Source organism: Hipposideros armiger, unplaced genomic scaffold, assembly GCF_001890085.2.
Source record: "Hipposideros armiger isolate ML-2016 unplaced genomic scaffold, ASM189008v1 scaffold_62, whole genome shotgun sequence".
Classification (NCBI taxonomy): Eukaryota; Metazoa; Chordata; class Mammalia; order Chiroptera; family Hipposideridae; genus Hipposideros; species Hipposideros armiger.
The window spans coordinates 4,656,882-4,674,274 of record NW_017731412.1 but is presented as its reverse complement, the minus strand read 5'-3'; the positions used below and the strand labels follow the sequence as shown (position 1 = coordinate 4,674,274).

Genomic DNA, 17,393 nt, shown 5'->3' with positions numbered 1-17,393 from the left:
GCCCAGCTCCAGGTTGAGCTGTTGTTCAGCATCTTAGCTGTGGAGGGCAGTGTCACTGGCCCTCATATGTGGGATCCGAACCGGGGCCCTCTGGCATTCCAAGCCAGTTCCCAACCATTGCGCCACTCGGCCGGCCCGTGAATTGCCTCTTTGCCAATATTTATAGCATCTTTGCATTTCTGTTAGACCACATGTCACACTGAGTGCAGCCCGAGGGCAGACGCCATGCTGTTCATCTGGGAGTAGAGCTCAGAGTCCCAGAATCCTGTTTAGACTTCCTCTGTGGAGTAGCCGTTCCCACTGTGGGCATTTCAGGCGTATATATCAACAAGCCCTCGTCTGTCAATTTGTAGATTAATGAAAAGGATGAGGCAGCTTTCGGGACTCTGTGTTATTTAATTTTCTATTTTAGGAATTTTATCACTAGGAAATACTTTGGATAAACATTTGGGATTTTATCTAAATGTCTTCTTGATTGACTAAAATATGTTCAAATAAAATATAAAATAGTCTTTTATGTAAATGCAGTGTGACTGAATTTCTCAACCCTGGCACTATTGATATACTGGGCCAGATCATTCCTTGTTGTAGGGGGCTGTCTTGTGCATTGTAGGATGCTGAACAGTGTCCTCACCTCTATCTAATAGGTGCCAGTAGCACCCCGCCCCCTCCCTGGCAGGGACAACCAAAAATGTCTCAAGACAGTGACAAATGTCCCCTGGGGGGTAGAACCGCCCCCAGTTGAGAGCCACTGTAGAACATTATAAGGCAGTTGAAAGTCTTAATGTAAAAGTTGTTAAAAATCATCCAAATTTCTCTTTATTTTGCTTTCCTTTTAATATCACCCTTGCCTCGTAAGGTTGCCCTGCGCCGAGATCACTGGCGCTGTGAGCAGATTGCACGACTCGGATTTTCCTTGCCCCTGCCTCTGTATATCTGGAAGCTGTGGGTGGCCTCATTCACGCAGAGGGAAGTATTAATGCTCGTGCTTCTCATGAAGACTCAAGGACTTGAGGGACGTGAGAAACCAAGCCCGTGCTCCAGCACACAGAGCCACGTTAACTTCGTTCTTGATGCCCCAGGGTCTTCCAAAGCCCTTGCTGAGTTCCTCCTGAACTCATTGAACTAGAAGGAATACAACTGTGGTTTTACAACAAAGATTGAAAAACCAGGGGTGGAAATCATCTGGAGGAAACTTAACAGCATTATGTGGAAGGGAGACCTGGAGGAAGGATTCAGGTGGTTGCCCCGAGCTCTCTAGAGCTCTAGTTCTCTGGAACCAGCGGTACTTCCTGCTGTGGTTTCCAAACGTGGAACTGGCAGCCTTCACTCAGAGGCCAAGCCACTGACACCCAGGCAGACCAGATGTCACCCTTCTAAAGTGCAAATCTGCTTTGTGGCTGGAGCCAGGGGAAAGGCATTACTGTTTGGAAATGGCCTTGAATCTGCCTATTTTGTACAACTCTTATCTTCGGTTTCATTTTGATAGCTGCAGCATGACAGGATGGGGTGCAAGCTCCCCCTCTTTTGACTGCCTGGCACGTGTTCCCGAGAATTGGAAGAACAGCGCACCAGTATGAAGACTCTGCCTTGGGTTTTTGGGTCTGCTCTGTAAACCCCTCCAATTGTAGGACAGATATTTATGGAACCAGAAGGCTATTCATCTCATACTTAACAACAACAAAAAAAATTTGAAGTAAAATTCACATAACTTAAAATTGACCATTTTAAAGAATATAGTTCAGTGGGAAGTAGTACATTCAAAATGTTGTGCAACCATCACCTGTATCTAGTTCCAGAATATTTTCATCACCTCAGAAGGAAACACCGTACCCAGTGGCTTCCCATCCTTCCTCCCTCAGGCCCTGACAGTCAGACAATGTTCTGTCGCTATGGATTTGCCTATCATGGACACTTCATGGAAATGGAATCATACAATATGTGGCTTTTTGTGTCCGGCTTCTTACACATAGCATATGTTGTTGAGGTTCATCCATGTTGTAGCGTGCGTCAGTGCTTCATATCCTTTTTATGGCTGAATACTATTCCGTTGTACGTATAGACCACATTTTGTTGACCCATTCATCTGTTGATAGACATTTGGGCTGCTTCCACATTTTAGCTATTATGAGTAATGCTTCTATGAACATGTATGTTTCTCACACCTAAAAAAAATTTTTAAGTGTACAATGTGTACCGGGGGTGCCCAAAAAAATGTTCACGTTTTAAGCGATGTCATCTATGTATTCCTTTTCAAAGTTGAACTGAATTACGGTAGTAATGTGTAGTATGACGTTCGCCCAAAAGATGGTGTTAATCCAATGAATGCTAGCGTCATTCATTCTATTACAATTTTAATACAGTTTTTTCCTTTCTTAAGATGTGTGTACATTTTCTTGGCATCCTCTGTATACATATGCCATTTTAAACTGTACAATTCAGTGGCACTAATTACATTCACAGTGTTGTACAGCTATCATCACAGCCAGCTTCCAAATCTTTTCCATCACCCCAAAGGAAACCCGGTGCCCAGTAAGCAATAACTCCCCTTCCTACCCTAGCCCCTGGGAATCTCTAATGTACTTCCATCTCTATAATTTGCCTACTGAAGATAATTCCTACATGTGGAATTATACAATATTTGTTCATTGTGTCTGGCTTACCGTATCGTCTTCAAAGTTCATCCATGTTGTAGCGTGTGTCAGTACTTCACTCCCCTTAATGGCTGGATAATATCTCATCGTAAGGACACACCACATTTTGTTTATCCATTCTTCTGTTGATGGACACTTGGGTTGCTTCCACCTTTTGACTGTTGTGAATAGTGCTGCTGTGAACATTTGCGTCTCTCACAGGCATGTGAAGAGTGTCTGTAGCCCTCAGCATAAGGCCCTAACTCCCCAGGATGACACGCATCGCAAGGCCCCTTCCAGTCCCCTGTCCATGGCATGTAACCTCCTATGGCCTGGCCACACAGATCTGCCTGTAATTCCTGGGCTTAGACTAAAATACTTCTAGCCTGGGTCTTTGGATGGGGGTGTCCTTCTCTTGGAACACTTTCCTCTGTCCCTTCTTCATCGTGTCCTTCAAAACTATGAGGACGTGTCGCCTTTGCTGGGAAGATGTCCCTTAAACAGCGTGCCTTGCTTTTCACCTCAGCCCCAGGCTAGCTTAGGTAGAGTCACAAGGCAGAGACAGATATGGGCCCAGGAGCCCAGGCACTGGTGGACAGGTGGGGTGGCGGAGGGCATGGTAAGTAAGTGAGGTTGGGGGACATTATGAGTGTCTTTTGGGGATGCTTTTACTAGGGGTGGCTTTCTGGCTTCAAGAGGACAAGCTAAATGCATTCCAGGTCTAACGGTTCCTATTGTGTTCCCAAAGCTCTTTCTGCTTATCTCTATCGTGCTCTTATCATGTCACTGTGTCACAGTCCGTTACTCTCACTGTCTCCTCGAGTAGACAGAGCTCTGTGAGAGGGGGGGCCCTGCCTGATCATCTTTGTCTCCCAGCTGATAAGATGAACCCCAGTCAGCAAAGAGGCTGGATTAAATTGCTAAGAGGTATGAAATGAAATATAATTTTTATTAATATTACTTATTAAATCACTAGGGTTTATTTATACTAAAATAAAGATACAGTTTTTTGGATTATCAAGAAAACACACGCTTCCCCAGGAAACCTGGTCTGTTCTTACTTATTGAGCCTCTTAGACAGAGTCTTCTTCCTTTTTTTTTAAATAGCTTTATTGAGATATAATTTACCCCTTTAAAGTATACAGGTCAGCGATTTTTAATATATTCACCAAGTTCTGCAGTCATCACCAAAAGACCCTCGTACCCAGTAGCAGTCACTTCCCACACTTGTCCCCCACCCGGCCCCGCCCCAGGCAGCCCCTTCTCCACTTTTAGACTGAGTCAGCATTAGACACCCCACTCCCCTCTGGATGTCACCTGTGAACATCTGTGTCAGTGAGAAGATTGTTTCCAGGCAGAAGATGGGAGAGGGGAGGGGGTGTCGGAGAGAGGAAGGAAGGAGAGGGCAGTCACTGCGGGGCAGAGAGGTAGCAGATGTCCATGGAAGGGGACTGTGGGGCTTAGAAGAGCCTTAGAAGAACAGTAGAAGATGCAGAGGGATGAACAGGGAGCGAGCCAAAACGTATTCCTTTGGGAAAGTCCGCAGGGCTCTTTTCTATCAAAAGAAACGATGATGTCATGGAAATTAGACGGTCTCGGGAACATGGCTGGGATGAAAGTTCCCATTGATTACATGCGCTGCTGACAAGCAGCAGCAGAAATGTTGCTGGGTGATAATTCTCCTCCTGACCGTTTTGAAAGGAAAGCGAGGAACATTATCTAAGGTCCCTGTTACTGTTCCCCTTTGTTATGTGTATGAGGTAAGTGATCTGCCTATTGGATTCTAAGTCTCCTAATTGAATAGGCCCCTGAACGTGTAAAAGTGTCTGCTGGGCATAAATATTGTATTTAAATACACATTTCCATCTTTTCCCACTATATTGACTTGGAGAAAAACCAGGTCCATTTGGAAGACTTTTCTTCCCTCTGACAGGTGAAGCAGAGCGCTAAGGGTCTCTGTGGTACGCAGAATGATGGCCGCCTACGTGTCCACGCCCTAATCCTCGGTACCTGTGAATTTGTTACCTGATGTGGCAAAAGGGACTGTGCAGATTAAGTTAAGGGTCCTGAGATAGGGAGACTATCGTGGAGTCATCAGGTGTGGTCAGTGTAATCACAAGGGTACTTACAAGGGGGACATCAGAGGGCCAGCCAGAGAAGAGGTGACGACGGAAGTGGAGGTTGGAGTGATGCAAGGCCGTGAGCCAAGGAGCAGGAGTCACCTCTATAGGAGCTGGAAAAGGCAAGGAAATGGGTTTTCCCCTAGAGCCTCCAGAAAGAACGTGGCTCTTCTGACCCTTGTTAGACCTCTGACCTCCAGAACTGTGAGATAATAAATCTGTGTTGTTTTAAGCCATTCACTTAGTGGTAATTTGCTACAACAGCCCTAGGCGACCCATCTGGATTTCCCCCTTAAGCTTGAGTTTTCCTTCGAGACAATGGCTTTTCCTATTGTAATAATACGTCACAATTACTTAGTGGTAATGATGTGCCAGGCCCTGTGCCAGACCTGGAAGAACCATCATCTCATTTATTCTCCCAGTGATCCTATGAGAAAGACACATTGTTACCCGTGTGTGTGTGTGTGTGTGTGTGTGTGTGTGTATCATATGTGTGCATGCATTTGTGGTGCATATGTGTGGGTCCAAAATGAAGGTGTCATAGGGCCAACCCCTCCAAAGGCTCTAGGGGAGAATTCTCTCTTACCTCGTCCAGCTTCTAGTTGCTGCTGACATTCCTTGGCCTGTGGCCGTGTCACCTCAATCTCTGCTTCTGTTTTCACATCCCTTTCTTTCCTTTCCTCTGTGTGTCTGGGTGTCAGATCTCCCTGCCCCTCTCTTTTGTAGATACATGTAATTGTATTTTGGGTGTGCCCGAATAATCCAGGGTGATCTTCCCATCTCAAGAGCCTTAACTTAGTCACATAAGGTAATCACAATATAAGGTGGTATTCACAGGTTCCAGGAATGAGGAAGTCAGTCTGCATCGTTGGAGGGCCGAGTTTCAGCCGACAAGGGCATAGGCACTTAATACGCCTTTACCTCTCACACCAAGCCTACAAGGTCGCGTTTGCAGTTTGACAGATGAGGACGTTGCGGTTCAGAGAGGTTTACTGTCTTGCCTATATTTGTCATGCCGCTGGCCAGCGGGCCAGGCTGTTTCTGCTGCCCCCAGAGAACGGTGGTGGGAGAAACACTGGGTCATGCTGTACCATCCTATGTCATTTCAGGGAGTTCACTTACTTTCTCAGGTACTTAAGTATCTGAGTTTTCATCTCTAGCATGAGAACCATCATCTTCTCTTCCTGATCTAGGTCAGATGCAAGTCGACCATACTGGTGAAAATTCTTTGAAAAGTAGTCTGTTCAATGGGTTATTATTATCTAGAGTGGGTTCATAAGCAAGTCTTCACAGAAGAGAAAAGAGTTGACTTGACTGCACGTTGTGAATGCCAGAGTATTCCTAGAAACCATCACCGTGGCTGGCAGTGCCGAGCCTCCACTTAAGATACTGAATACGGTTCTTATGTAGCTACATCAAAAAGTCTTCCCTGTTTGAGGAATTATAGCTGGAAGCCGCTTCCCAAAGAAGGACAGAAAGAGATGCTGAATTATTTTAAGTTGGGAGGGGGAAGGAAGCTATGTTTTACTTTTGTTATGACTCCTAGTCTTCTCTTCATGCCTCTAGGCATTCATAAACGCTAACGTTTGGTTGCAGTCGCACCATGTGTTGTTTTTGTCTTTAATGCCTGTGGTTTGTGTCATCTGGGTAATAGACTAGAGAGAGGAGGGTGGGGGGAGAAGAGTGGGTGGGAGGTTGCCTAGGTAAGCAGTAAAATGACACCAGGAAGAAAAAGTCAGGCACGATGAAGGGCAGTTAGTAAGAACCTAGACACCTTTATCAACATTGATTTTTGACTGGACAGGCCTCTACTCTGCATTCATGCTGTATTTATAAATCTAGATCAGATGTGGAAAACATGTCCACTCAGAATAGACCACAGCCAGTGCCCAGGCAGACATCACTAATCAATCACAGCAACCCAGTGCTCCAGGTGGCCCCTCCTAGTCAATGAACCCCATCTATTGCCTCTGCACTAAATAAGCCTAGGGCATAAATTTTACTGCATTCATTACTTACTTAACTCAAGATTCTTTGACCGATAGTTCATACCAAAGCTTAAGCTGCTTGTTTACTGTTTTAGTAACATCTGGTTTATTTGCAACCCAGCAATACCCGCTACTGATCACTCACTATGTACCAAGTGCTCTAAATTCAATCCTCACAAGTGTTCATTTTTGGGTAACCGAAGCTCATCTGAATCATGTCAATCAAAGGAAGGGCTCTGTTGCTTACAAAGTGTTTGAGGACCACTGCTCTAGAGAGGAATGTTTCTGGAGACCAGTGAGGCATTGCATTACATCTGTTCACTGGTGTTTTCTGTTAGATAGCTTGGGGAATGCCAAAGAAGTTATTTACCCTCAAAAAAACATATCCTTGCGGTGTGGTCAAGACAAGCACACATGATCCAGTTAAGGAAAAGAACCCAAACCATGTGTGTGCATGCATAGAAAGAAAGTGAGAGGGCGCTGAAGCGAACATGACAAAGTGTTAGTAGTTGTTGAATATGGGTGGAATATATTCAGGAATTCACTCTTTCAACTTTACTATATGTTTCAAACTTTTCACAATAAAAATGCGGGGGTGAAATAAAACACAGAGAGGATACATGTATTTGAAAAAACAACAACACTGAATTTATGAGCTTTTGGCCACTTCTGTTTTTATCTTTTAAATTTTTATGGAAATATAATTCACATAACATAAAATTCACACTTTTAAAGTATACATTTCCGTGGTTTTTAGCGTATTCATTATATCAGGCAAACATTACCATTATCTAATTCCAGAACATTTCCGTCACCCCAAAAAGGAACCCCATGCCTATTAGCAATTGGTCTTTATTTTCTCCTCCCCATCCCCTGGAAACCACTAATCTACTTTCTGTCTCAATGGATTTACCTATTCTGGACATTTCATATAAATGCATTTATCCATTAGGTGGCCTCTGATGAGTGATTTCTTTCACTAATTTCAAGCATAAAGTTTTCAAGGTTTATCCATAGTGTAGGATGTCAATACGTCATACCTTTTTATGGCTGAATAATATTCCATTTTAAGGTTATATAACATTTTATTTACCCATTCATTCATTGATGGATATTTGGGTTGATTCTACATTTTGGCTATTATAAATAATTCTGCTATGGACATTCTTGTTAAAATTTTTGTGTAGACCTATTTTTTTGTTTGTTTTTTAAAGTTTTTTGAGGAACAGTGTGTTTTTCCAGGACCCATCAGCTCCAAGTCAAGTAGTTGTTTCAGTCTAGTTGTGGAGGGCACAACTCAGTGGCCCATGTGGGGATCGAACCGGCAACCTTGGTGTTATGAGCACTGCACTCTAACGAACTGAGCTAACTGACCACCCCTAGACATGTGTTTTTATTTATTTATTTATTATTATTATTTTTTTATTTATTTTTATTTATTTATTTATTTATTTATTGTTAGTTTCAGGTGTACAGAACAATGCAATAGTTACCCTTTTCACCCTCACAAAGTAACAACCCCCCTCCCCCCATCCACTGCCCTCCCACCCCCGATATCATGCTTATCTATTACAATTCCATTGAATCCGTTCCCGCACTCTACTCCGTGTCCCGAGGTTATATGTATATATAATTATAGTTGACATACAGTATTATTCAACATCAGTTTCAGAAATACAATGCGGTGGTCTGGCCTCTACATCAACTATGAAGTGGACTCCCCAAAAGGGCATTGGTCCATCTGGCCCCCTAAGAAATGCTTACAACGTTATTGATTGTATTCCTCGGACTATCTTTTTCTATCCCTGAGGCCATATTGCAATTACCAATTTGTATTGTCTCATCCCTTCCCCTCTCCTTCATCCCCACCTCCTCCCAACTAACAACCCTCAGTTCTTCCTCTGTGTCTCTGAGACTATCTCCATCCACTTCTCCCATCCATTCAGTTCCTTAGAATCCACGTATAAGTGAGATCATATGATATTTGTCTTTCTCTGACTGACTTATTTCACTTAGCATAATGTTCTCTAGTTCCATCCATATTGTTGCAAAGGGTACTATTTCCTTCTTCTTTATAGCTGAATAATACTCCATTGTGTAAATGTACCAAAGTTTCTTAATCCAGTCATCTACCGAAGGGCATTTTGGTTGTTTCCAAGTCTTAGCTATTGTGAATAACGCCGCAATGAACATAGGGGTGCATATATTTTTTTGGATTAATCTAGACATGTGTTTTTAATTCTCTTGGATATATATCTAGGAGTGGAATTTCTGGGTCGTGTGATTGCTCTATGTTTAAGCTTTTGAGGACCAGCCGGACTGTCTTCCAGAGTGGCTGCACCAGTTTACATTCTTACCAGCAACAGATGAGGGTTCCAGTTTCCCCACAGCCTCATCAACATTTCTTATTGTCTTTTTTCTTTTTTTCTATAGCCATCCTACTGAGTGTAAAGTAATAATATCTCATTGTGGTTTTGATTACAATTCTGCCACTTCTGTTTTTTAATTTAATTCTGATGTCGAACCATCAGCTGAGATACTAGGGCCTAGAAAAGCATTAGGGGATCCTGAAAGCTATTCTATTCTGCCTTACTTAAGGATTGCCTTCTGTGTTCTCTGGACTCCCCAGCCTTGTTGGTGGAGGCTTGTACTAGATTCCTATTGCCCTGGAACATGTTACCACAAGCTTAGTGGCGTAAAACAACACGCACTCATTAGCTCATGGTTCTGTAGGTTGGAGGTCCAGCATGGCAGATCTGGGTTCTCTGCTCAAGTGAAATCAAGGTGTTATCTGGGCTGAGTACTCACCTGGAGCCTCTGGGGACAATCCTGTTTCCAAGATCATTTTTGGTGATGATGAAACGCAGTTTCTTCAGTGGCTGTAGAACTGAGGTTCTTGTTGAGTGTCAGCTGGGGCCGGTCTCAGCTCCTAGAGGCTGCCCACATGCCTGGCCAGACGGCCCCTCCGTCTGCAAGTCAGCAGCGCTGTATCGAATCCTCATTCTTTGAACCTTTGACTTTACTGTCTCTGATGTTTAGACCCAGCATTCCAGGGCTCATGTGTTTAGGTGAGGCTCACTTGGATAATCTGTCTCTTAAGGTCCGTTGATGTGTGGGCCCTCCATTAATTCTGCAGAATCCCTTCTCAGCAGACGCTGGGTTAGCGTTTGATTGACTCACTGGGAAAAGGTGTATGGACAGCAGGAGCTGGGAGTCCGAAGGGACCACCTTAGAATTGTGCTTTGCTCCAGGCGTTTGACACGAACACCAAAATGGGACTTGTGCTGACCACAGCTTCCAAATGCTTTCATGCACCAGCTGTGCAAGAAGTGCCAGCTTTATGGCTGACATTGGCCGACAGCTGTTTAGAGTATGACATAGTCTACAAATTCATTGATATCATCTATACCGACCCTTGGCATTGATTATTGAACGGATGGTTCCTGTTGGCGTCACACTCTTAGCATGTGGTCTGGGACCTTGTTGAACCTTGACAAAGTGATAAATTGCACTTTTATGTCCTGTTTAATTCTGTGGCTCTTTTGAAAGGAATACCCTTCTGATGTGCCCAATAAAATCCTCTTTGATGTGCCAAATATGGACAGTTGACCTTTTAAGGAATTTTCAGCACAGAAAATTAGTCTCTGCCCATATTGACGCAAGTGCAGCCTTTCTGTTTGTTCCTTGTGGTGGACATTCGATTTAGGAAATACACTCCGTATTCTTGGCAGCGTCATTTCCCTCCCTGTATAATAGTCTAGCTCTCAAGTCCTGAAACAGGAATAAATTGCCCTTTGTTGTATGACGTGGAATAAACTAAAGTGAGCATGTGTGAAAACTGAAATGGCTTTGAAGGAGAACGCAAGTGGGAGCCGGTTACCATCGCAGAGGTCAAGTCGGAAGTGACTAGGAATTTGTATTTCTTTCTTTGAATACTCTTAAATGGCAGTAGGTTTTTGACTGGTCTAAAAATAGTATTTTCCAGCATGTGTTATTGGGACATCCGTTTCATCAGATGAATAATAGGTGTCATGTGAAAAGGGTTCTGTGGTCAGATAGGTTTGCCACTAGAGTGTATTAACATTTCCTAGGGAGAGATGCTACAGTATGTTGTGATCTCCAAACTTAAGGCTCATTTCGTTTCCCATTTAGGAAATATTTATGAGATTTGAGCTTTAAGAGACACACTATGGGGAGGATTGTGTTGAACGAATCCTTTGACTCGAGAAAGTAGGCATACGTCGCTTGACATGCTTGTGGTACCAATCCAGAAAGGGACACATGTCCACATTTGGGTCACAAGTGCGCATACGTAGGTCATCGATGCACATACTTGAGACATCAAGATAGATCGTTTTTGTGCCTCAAATAAATTTCCTGGTGGGATTATGTCCTAACCCCTTCATAGTCTATTAATAACCATCCTCAATCTAGCCTCAATCACTTCAGTAACAATTTTATATCTAGTGGAGAAGTGAAGGAAATCATCAATCATCCCCAGTGGGATGGGTGCTTTGTATACTTTATCCTCTTTCAGCTTTACAGTCACCCTGCTGAAGTGAGTGTTACCTTTGGTTCCTACATGAGGACCCTGAAACTCAGAGAGGTTAAGAATGTCTCCTAAGGTCACACAGCTTATAAATATCAGGATCGTCTGACTCTGAAGCCCCTCCTCTTCCCAGTACACCCCCTGCTTCTCTGCCCTTGTCGTCGATCTATTTTAATGTATGCTATAAACAGGTTTAGTAAAAATTGGTTGTAGAGCAAACATTTCAAATTCAGTTGTATTTTCCCGCTGATCAGAAGAATTATGATTTCAGCAAAGCTTCATCTTCCACTGACGGAGGTTTTGAGTTCTAAGTTTCCCTGTCCCTTTCCTAATCTCTGTCAAGTGATCAATGATCTGAAAAATCAACTTGTATAATTCACTAGGGAAAACTGTGATTTAATTTATTTTCCATATTGCTGTGCTTCATAAAGGGAAGCGTATCTCTTCATTTATTTGCATCACTATGGAGAGCTTTAGAGCCAGGCAGACTGGGACTCAAATCATTTGATCTTTGGCAAATGATTTTATTTTTATGCGGCTGTCCTCAAATCTGTATGATGGGAATGATAATTCTTTCTCGGATAGTCAAGGACTAAATAAAGTCGTGAAATGGGACACGAATGTAAAGCACTTACATAGGTGTGCTTAATCAATGTTCACTTGCTTTCTCCCTTTAATATGGGGGCTTGATATTGGTGATAAAGATGAAAAATGGGGAAAAGAGCAGCCAGGACACCAGTTAAGGGCTCTGAAAATAGTGACAAAGAAACTAGCTCCTCTCCTGTCCCTGCTTTTACCAGTTTTGCTGCTAGTTCATTTATGTCAGTACCAAGTCAGAGCATACTCCATAATTGGAGTACGCGCGAACATACATTAATATTAACCAAAGACCAAATATTTGTGAAACTCCCTTGGCCTTCACGTTTATCTTCACTCTGAGAAACGTAGTTAACAGAAGTAACATCAAACAAAAAAAAACTGTTCCTATCGTCCATGGGGGGTTACGTCCCTGCTTGCACACTGGGCCTTTAGCTGCTTTCTGTCCTAAACGGGAAAGCCACGTAGGTGTTTAAACGCAAGATATTTTTACTTAAACACACGTCGTGTAAAATGCTCTTGTCTTGCAACCCACAGAACCATTGCGCACAGCGCCTTGCCCACCGTAGGATCATTTTGTTGCATTAATGAATATTTACGGAAACGTGCTCAAATCCATTTCCCCCCATATTTAACTCCCAGCGAGATGAACAGGTTTTGTTTTGTGTCTGGAAATAGTGCGGCTCCTGGAAAATATTTTCCCATGGAGCACGGTGGAAGATGAAATAGCCTGACTTTGCTCAAAATAAAAGCTATGCCAATATTTGTTACCCAGACTCACCAGCTCTGACCTTCAGCTGTTTGAGACAGACGTCCATGGCTCGGTAGTACAGCAGCAGGCATCTTGCTTCTGCCTGAAATCTTAATATACCCACACACACACACCCACACACATGCACGCACGCACGCATGCACATGCACACACACACATGCATACTCCAAATAGTTGTCCCTTTCAGAACCCTCAGCTGTTCATTCATGCCTCCTGCTGTAGGCTAAAGCAATCTGGACCACTCGTCCCCTCTCCACCCTGTTCATTGATTCCCTACCATCCTTTACACACTTCATGACCCATTACACTCTGCCCCTCCAGGTTGCATCCAAGCTCCCTGGTCACCCAGCAGGGCCAATTTCACTCCAGGCAGACTAGAACGGTGAGGTTTTCTGATCTTGCACTCGTGCTCTGATGAGCCCTTTGGTATTCATCTCCTGGATTGTACAGATGAACCCCATTTATGGCAAGTTCCACTCAGAGCCCGAGACAAGCCCGACTGGCCACTGGACTGCACAGCCTCCGAAGGCGTGCTTTGCATAAAGCCCGTTGAGAAGGTGGCAGCTGAGCCTCCCTCTAATAAAGAACGCACAGTGGCAGATCAGAACAAATTGTTCTCGGTTTTTCATATTGGACGCAGTCAATGGGTTGGGCTGGGCGGAGGGGCGAGGTTGCGGGCGGTGAAGGATGCCGTCTCTCTTTTTGCTAATAGGGGATTTAAAAATAGCGTCTCGAGAAAATCGATGCAAACGAGAGTGCAGCGATGCTACACAGAGACACCCAAGGAGGATGTTGCTATTTCTGTTGGCTGCTCGGGTGAGGACAGTGACTGAGTTTTAAAAAAAATGGAGGAGGGCGTAGGATTTGAGAAATGGAGCATGCTGTCCGGGGTGCTTGCTGATCACGGGGGTTTCTCAAGCCTAGCGCGGCATAACTTCTCTCTCAGGACAAGTGTAGCGAGCGTCCCTCCCTCTGTGCTGGGCAGGGGCAAAAATAATCACAGACACAGGGATCCGGACGCCCAGCCCGGGCGCTTTTGTCATGCCCCTGGCGTTTCCTTGTTGGACACAGCTCTAGTTATTCTTCCAAATTTATTTTTCAAATCATTATTTTTTTTTGAGATTTTATTGGGGAATCAAAGAAAGGGAACAGACAAGCTGCTGTCGTTTTTGGTCTTCAGTCTAGTTGTGGAGGACGTCGCTTCACTGGCCCAAGTTGGCACCATCATTGTGCTCTTCCCGGGAGAGGCAGATCAGTCGCCGGCTTCTGGACGGCCGCTCACTGCGGCTGCTGGCCACTCACACTGGCTGCTGGCTACACACGGTAGCCCATGGCAACCCACTGCCGCAGGGGCTGCAGCCTACTCCGTCGCCTGCGACTCACAGCAGCCCAGCTCCAGGTTGAGCTGTTGTTCAGCATCTTAACTGTAGAGGGAGCAGCGTCACAGGCCCTCATGTGGGGTATCTGAACTGGGATCCTCTGGAGTCCCAAGCCAGCTCTTAACCAATGTGCCACTAGGCTGGCCCCCATCTTAATCATTTTTAAATGTACAGTTTAGAGATATTAAGTCCATTCACTCGGTGGTACAACCATCGCCATCGTCCAACCACAGAACTCTTTTCCTCTTGTAAAACTGAAACCCCATATCCGTTAAACTCTAACTCCCCATTCTCCCTGCCCCTAGCCCCTGGCAGCCTCCATTCTGCTTTCTGTCTCTGTGAATTTGTCTACTTTAGGTGCCTCACATAAGTGGAATCATACAGTGTTTGCCCTTTTGTGACTGGCGTATTTCACTTAGCATAGCGTCCTCAAGGTTCATCTGTCAGAATCTCCTTCCTTTCTAATGGCTAAATAACATTCCATTGTATGTATATACACTGTGTGCATTTTGTTTATCCTTCATCCATCGATGGACACTTGGGTTGTCACCACCTTTTGGCTATTGTGAATAGTGCTGCTGTGAACATGGGTTGCGTTAGTCTAGTTCCTTTATTAAAATTCCAGTTCCTGTCTATTTCCGTTACCTCTCTCAGTGAGCTATTCCTCAGAAGTATAATCAGGTGAACCCAACCCAGGTGTGCAGCGCCAGAGACTTGGGAATTTTGGACGTGACATCGGAAAGTCCCTTTGTCAGGCATTAGGCACACAAACAAGCGCATCCTTTCCTTATAAGAAGAGGCTTATGTTATGGTGATCATATGTCTCCATATGCCCAGGGCTGTCTCAGTTTCTACCTGTCTTCCCGGGGTCATTATTAATGCCACACGCTGTCACCCTCAGGAGGATCCTGTTTGGACAAGAGTCGTACGGTCACCACATTTACGGAGACAGCTGTAAACCGGGTCATCTGAGGAGCGGATGAAACTGGAGAACCAGGTGGTCCATTCTAGAGACTTCGGAGGATGACGCGGGATCCAGAAACGACCGCCAAATGTGTGGCCTTCGGGGTGTGAGGGGAATCAGAGGATGGGGAGCAGGACTTAGGCTTGAGTGCCCCCAGTATGCTGAACTAACAGCTTGGAGTGTCACTGGTCATTGTAAAACAGTGACTTTCAGCTGGGGAGCGTTTTCCTCCCAGGGGGGCATGTTGCAGTGTGTGCAGACATGTTTGGTGGTCACAGCTTGTTTGGGGAGCGGGTAGAGACGAGGGAGGCTGCTAAAGGTCCTACAACGCACAGGACAGCCCCTTATAACAAGGAATTACCTGACCCTAAATGTCAATGGCGGCGTAGTTGAGAAACCCTATTTTAAGAGCTGCAAGGAAGAAGAGAGGAAGGAAAGGAAATGGACTTGGACATGGAGAAGGGAGTACTGATGATGGAGAGAAAGAAACAACAGGGGATGCACACCACGGGGCCAGGGAAAGCACTGCAGCTCAGGAGTCACGGGACCGACTTGCCTTTTCTCTCCTTAGAGTCGTGTCCCCTTCCCAAATCACCGAGTCCCTTTTCTCCTCTGCTCAGTGGGGCTAACACCAGTCTCCTGTGCCTCACGCAGGGGCTGACAGTGACCTCATAAGGTGCCAAGTATGGAATATGCTCTGTGATGGCCTCCGTGTCACCCCAGCACTGGGGCATCGGTCCTACCTACCCTTCTGAGCCCGAGAGGGGTGGGAGGTAAGAGTGGGGAGAAAGCGTGGCTGTGTTTATAGAGCAGCTCCCAAGTGCATTTTCGTCTGACACTTTTCACGCCACACGACCTCCCAAGAGATTTGCTCTTTCAAATCATCAGTTGATATTCCCAGAACACCCAAGGGACACGTGGCTTTTGCAAGTCCTGTTTTCCTCATTTGAAGACATTCTAGGTTGGTGACAGCATACAGACAAGAGCTGCTCCCCTATCCTCTTGGATCCTTTTTCAATTTGGTATTTTTTAATATGTGTGCACATCCTAACACCAGATGATGTAATTGTCTTGGTTGCAAGCGCTCACCTGTCTGGTCTGAACTCAATTTGCAAATGCTCCCTGTTGGCTTTCTATAAATATTCATTAATGATGAGGTCAGGTAAAGCTGTGGAATTCAGCAAAGGATCATTGTTAACACAAACCACAGCCTTCTCCCTTCCTGCAGGGATCCTGCGCCTTCCAATAGGAGGAAGGTAGACGCAGAATCCCATTTCAAGAGCTGAGGCGAAACCAGGCTGAGCTTAGATGAAATCAGGACAGAAGAAGATATGCAAGATGTTAATTACAGGGGGAAATACATGCTTGGTGACGAATGTGCTTTTCCTTTAGCGCCTTGCGACTCTCATTTACTCTATCACGGTAATTTCCCTAAGTGCAGTGGGGACGGGTGAAAAATCTTTATGCCAATAAAAATATTTGCAAGCCACTTTTTTTTCTTTTAATTTGGTAAGCCCACCTAGAAGGCTGGCTTACGTACTGATGAACTGGAAAATCAAAACGACCACAGAATTTGCCTTCCCACGAGGGAAAGGAAACACGTAAATACTGAGAATTATTTTCATTAGGACCATGGGTCACACGTGAACAGCTTTTATTGCTGGGGCTGATTGGCCCTGGCGTGGGTCTTTGGGTCCTGGGCAGGGGGTAGGGGTGGACTGCCTCCGTTACAGACAAAATAGATGACTAGCCTGGTGCCAATTAACCTCCCTTTAATTGATAATTAATTTTAAAACCTATTTACTCTCCCCGGAACAGCTGAGACTTTAAAGAGACCACTGTGAAAACAAATGGAGAATAAAGTCATCTCTCAGGAAATGAAGAGAACCTCTGGGGGAAGGAGAAAGACCAGGCCTCTTGGACGAGCCATTTTATTAAAGGGTTCTGAGCATTCACAAAGGTGACAGATCAGAGTCATAGGGTGGTCACATCGTCTTCTAAGTTTGCTGTCTCGTCACATCACCGTCACCACGCCTTGTCCCCGTGTGCCAGGGTTTCCCAGGGTGCAGGAGTTTCAGTGCTGAAAACGGGAAGCTTCGTGCCCTGGGCCCGAAACCTGCTAGATTGATGCCTTCCCTTCCCTGGGTCCTTGTCTCCAGGCACTTACCTGGGTCCCCCTTCAACTCTATTCAGCAGTGCCCTGCGTCCCCTCCTCCCAACTTTCAGCTGCAGAGCTCCGTAGGGCTTCCTGAATGTCACGACTGCCACCCCGATGGATGTCCAGAATTAGTTATCAAGCCCCTTCCTTTGGTGACTTGTTCACAACTAGAGTTAGTATTTTTTTTTCCTCACCATAAAAGCAACTTGAACGTGCTTACCAATGGGAACACC

The 17,393-nt window shown here is 44.9% G+C and overlaps 1 protein-coding gene across 1 annotated transcript in view; it reads left to right on the top strand.

The window, feature by feature from the left end:
• SPRING1 (SREBF pathway regulator in golgi 1) overlaps window positions 1-16,491 on the top strand; it is a 96,213-nt gene extending 79,722 nt beyond the window's left edge. Inside the window, exon 5 of the mRNA XM_019641647.1 lies at window positions 14,940-16,491. Coding sequence (XP_019497192.1) covers window positions 14,940-14,996 — 57 coding nt within the window. The 3' untranslated portion in view covers window positions 14,997-16,491. The remainder of the gene's footprint in view (window positions 1-14,939) is intronic.
• Window positions 16,492-17,393: the final 902 nt, after the last annotated feature.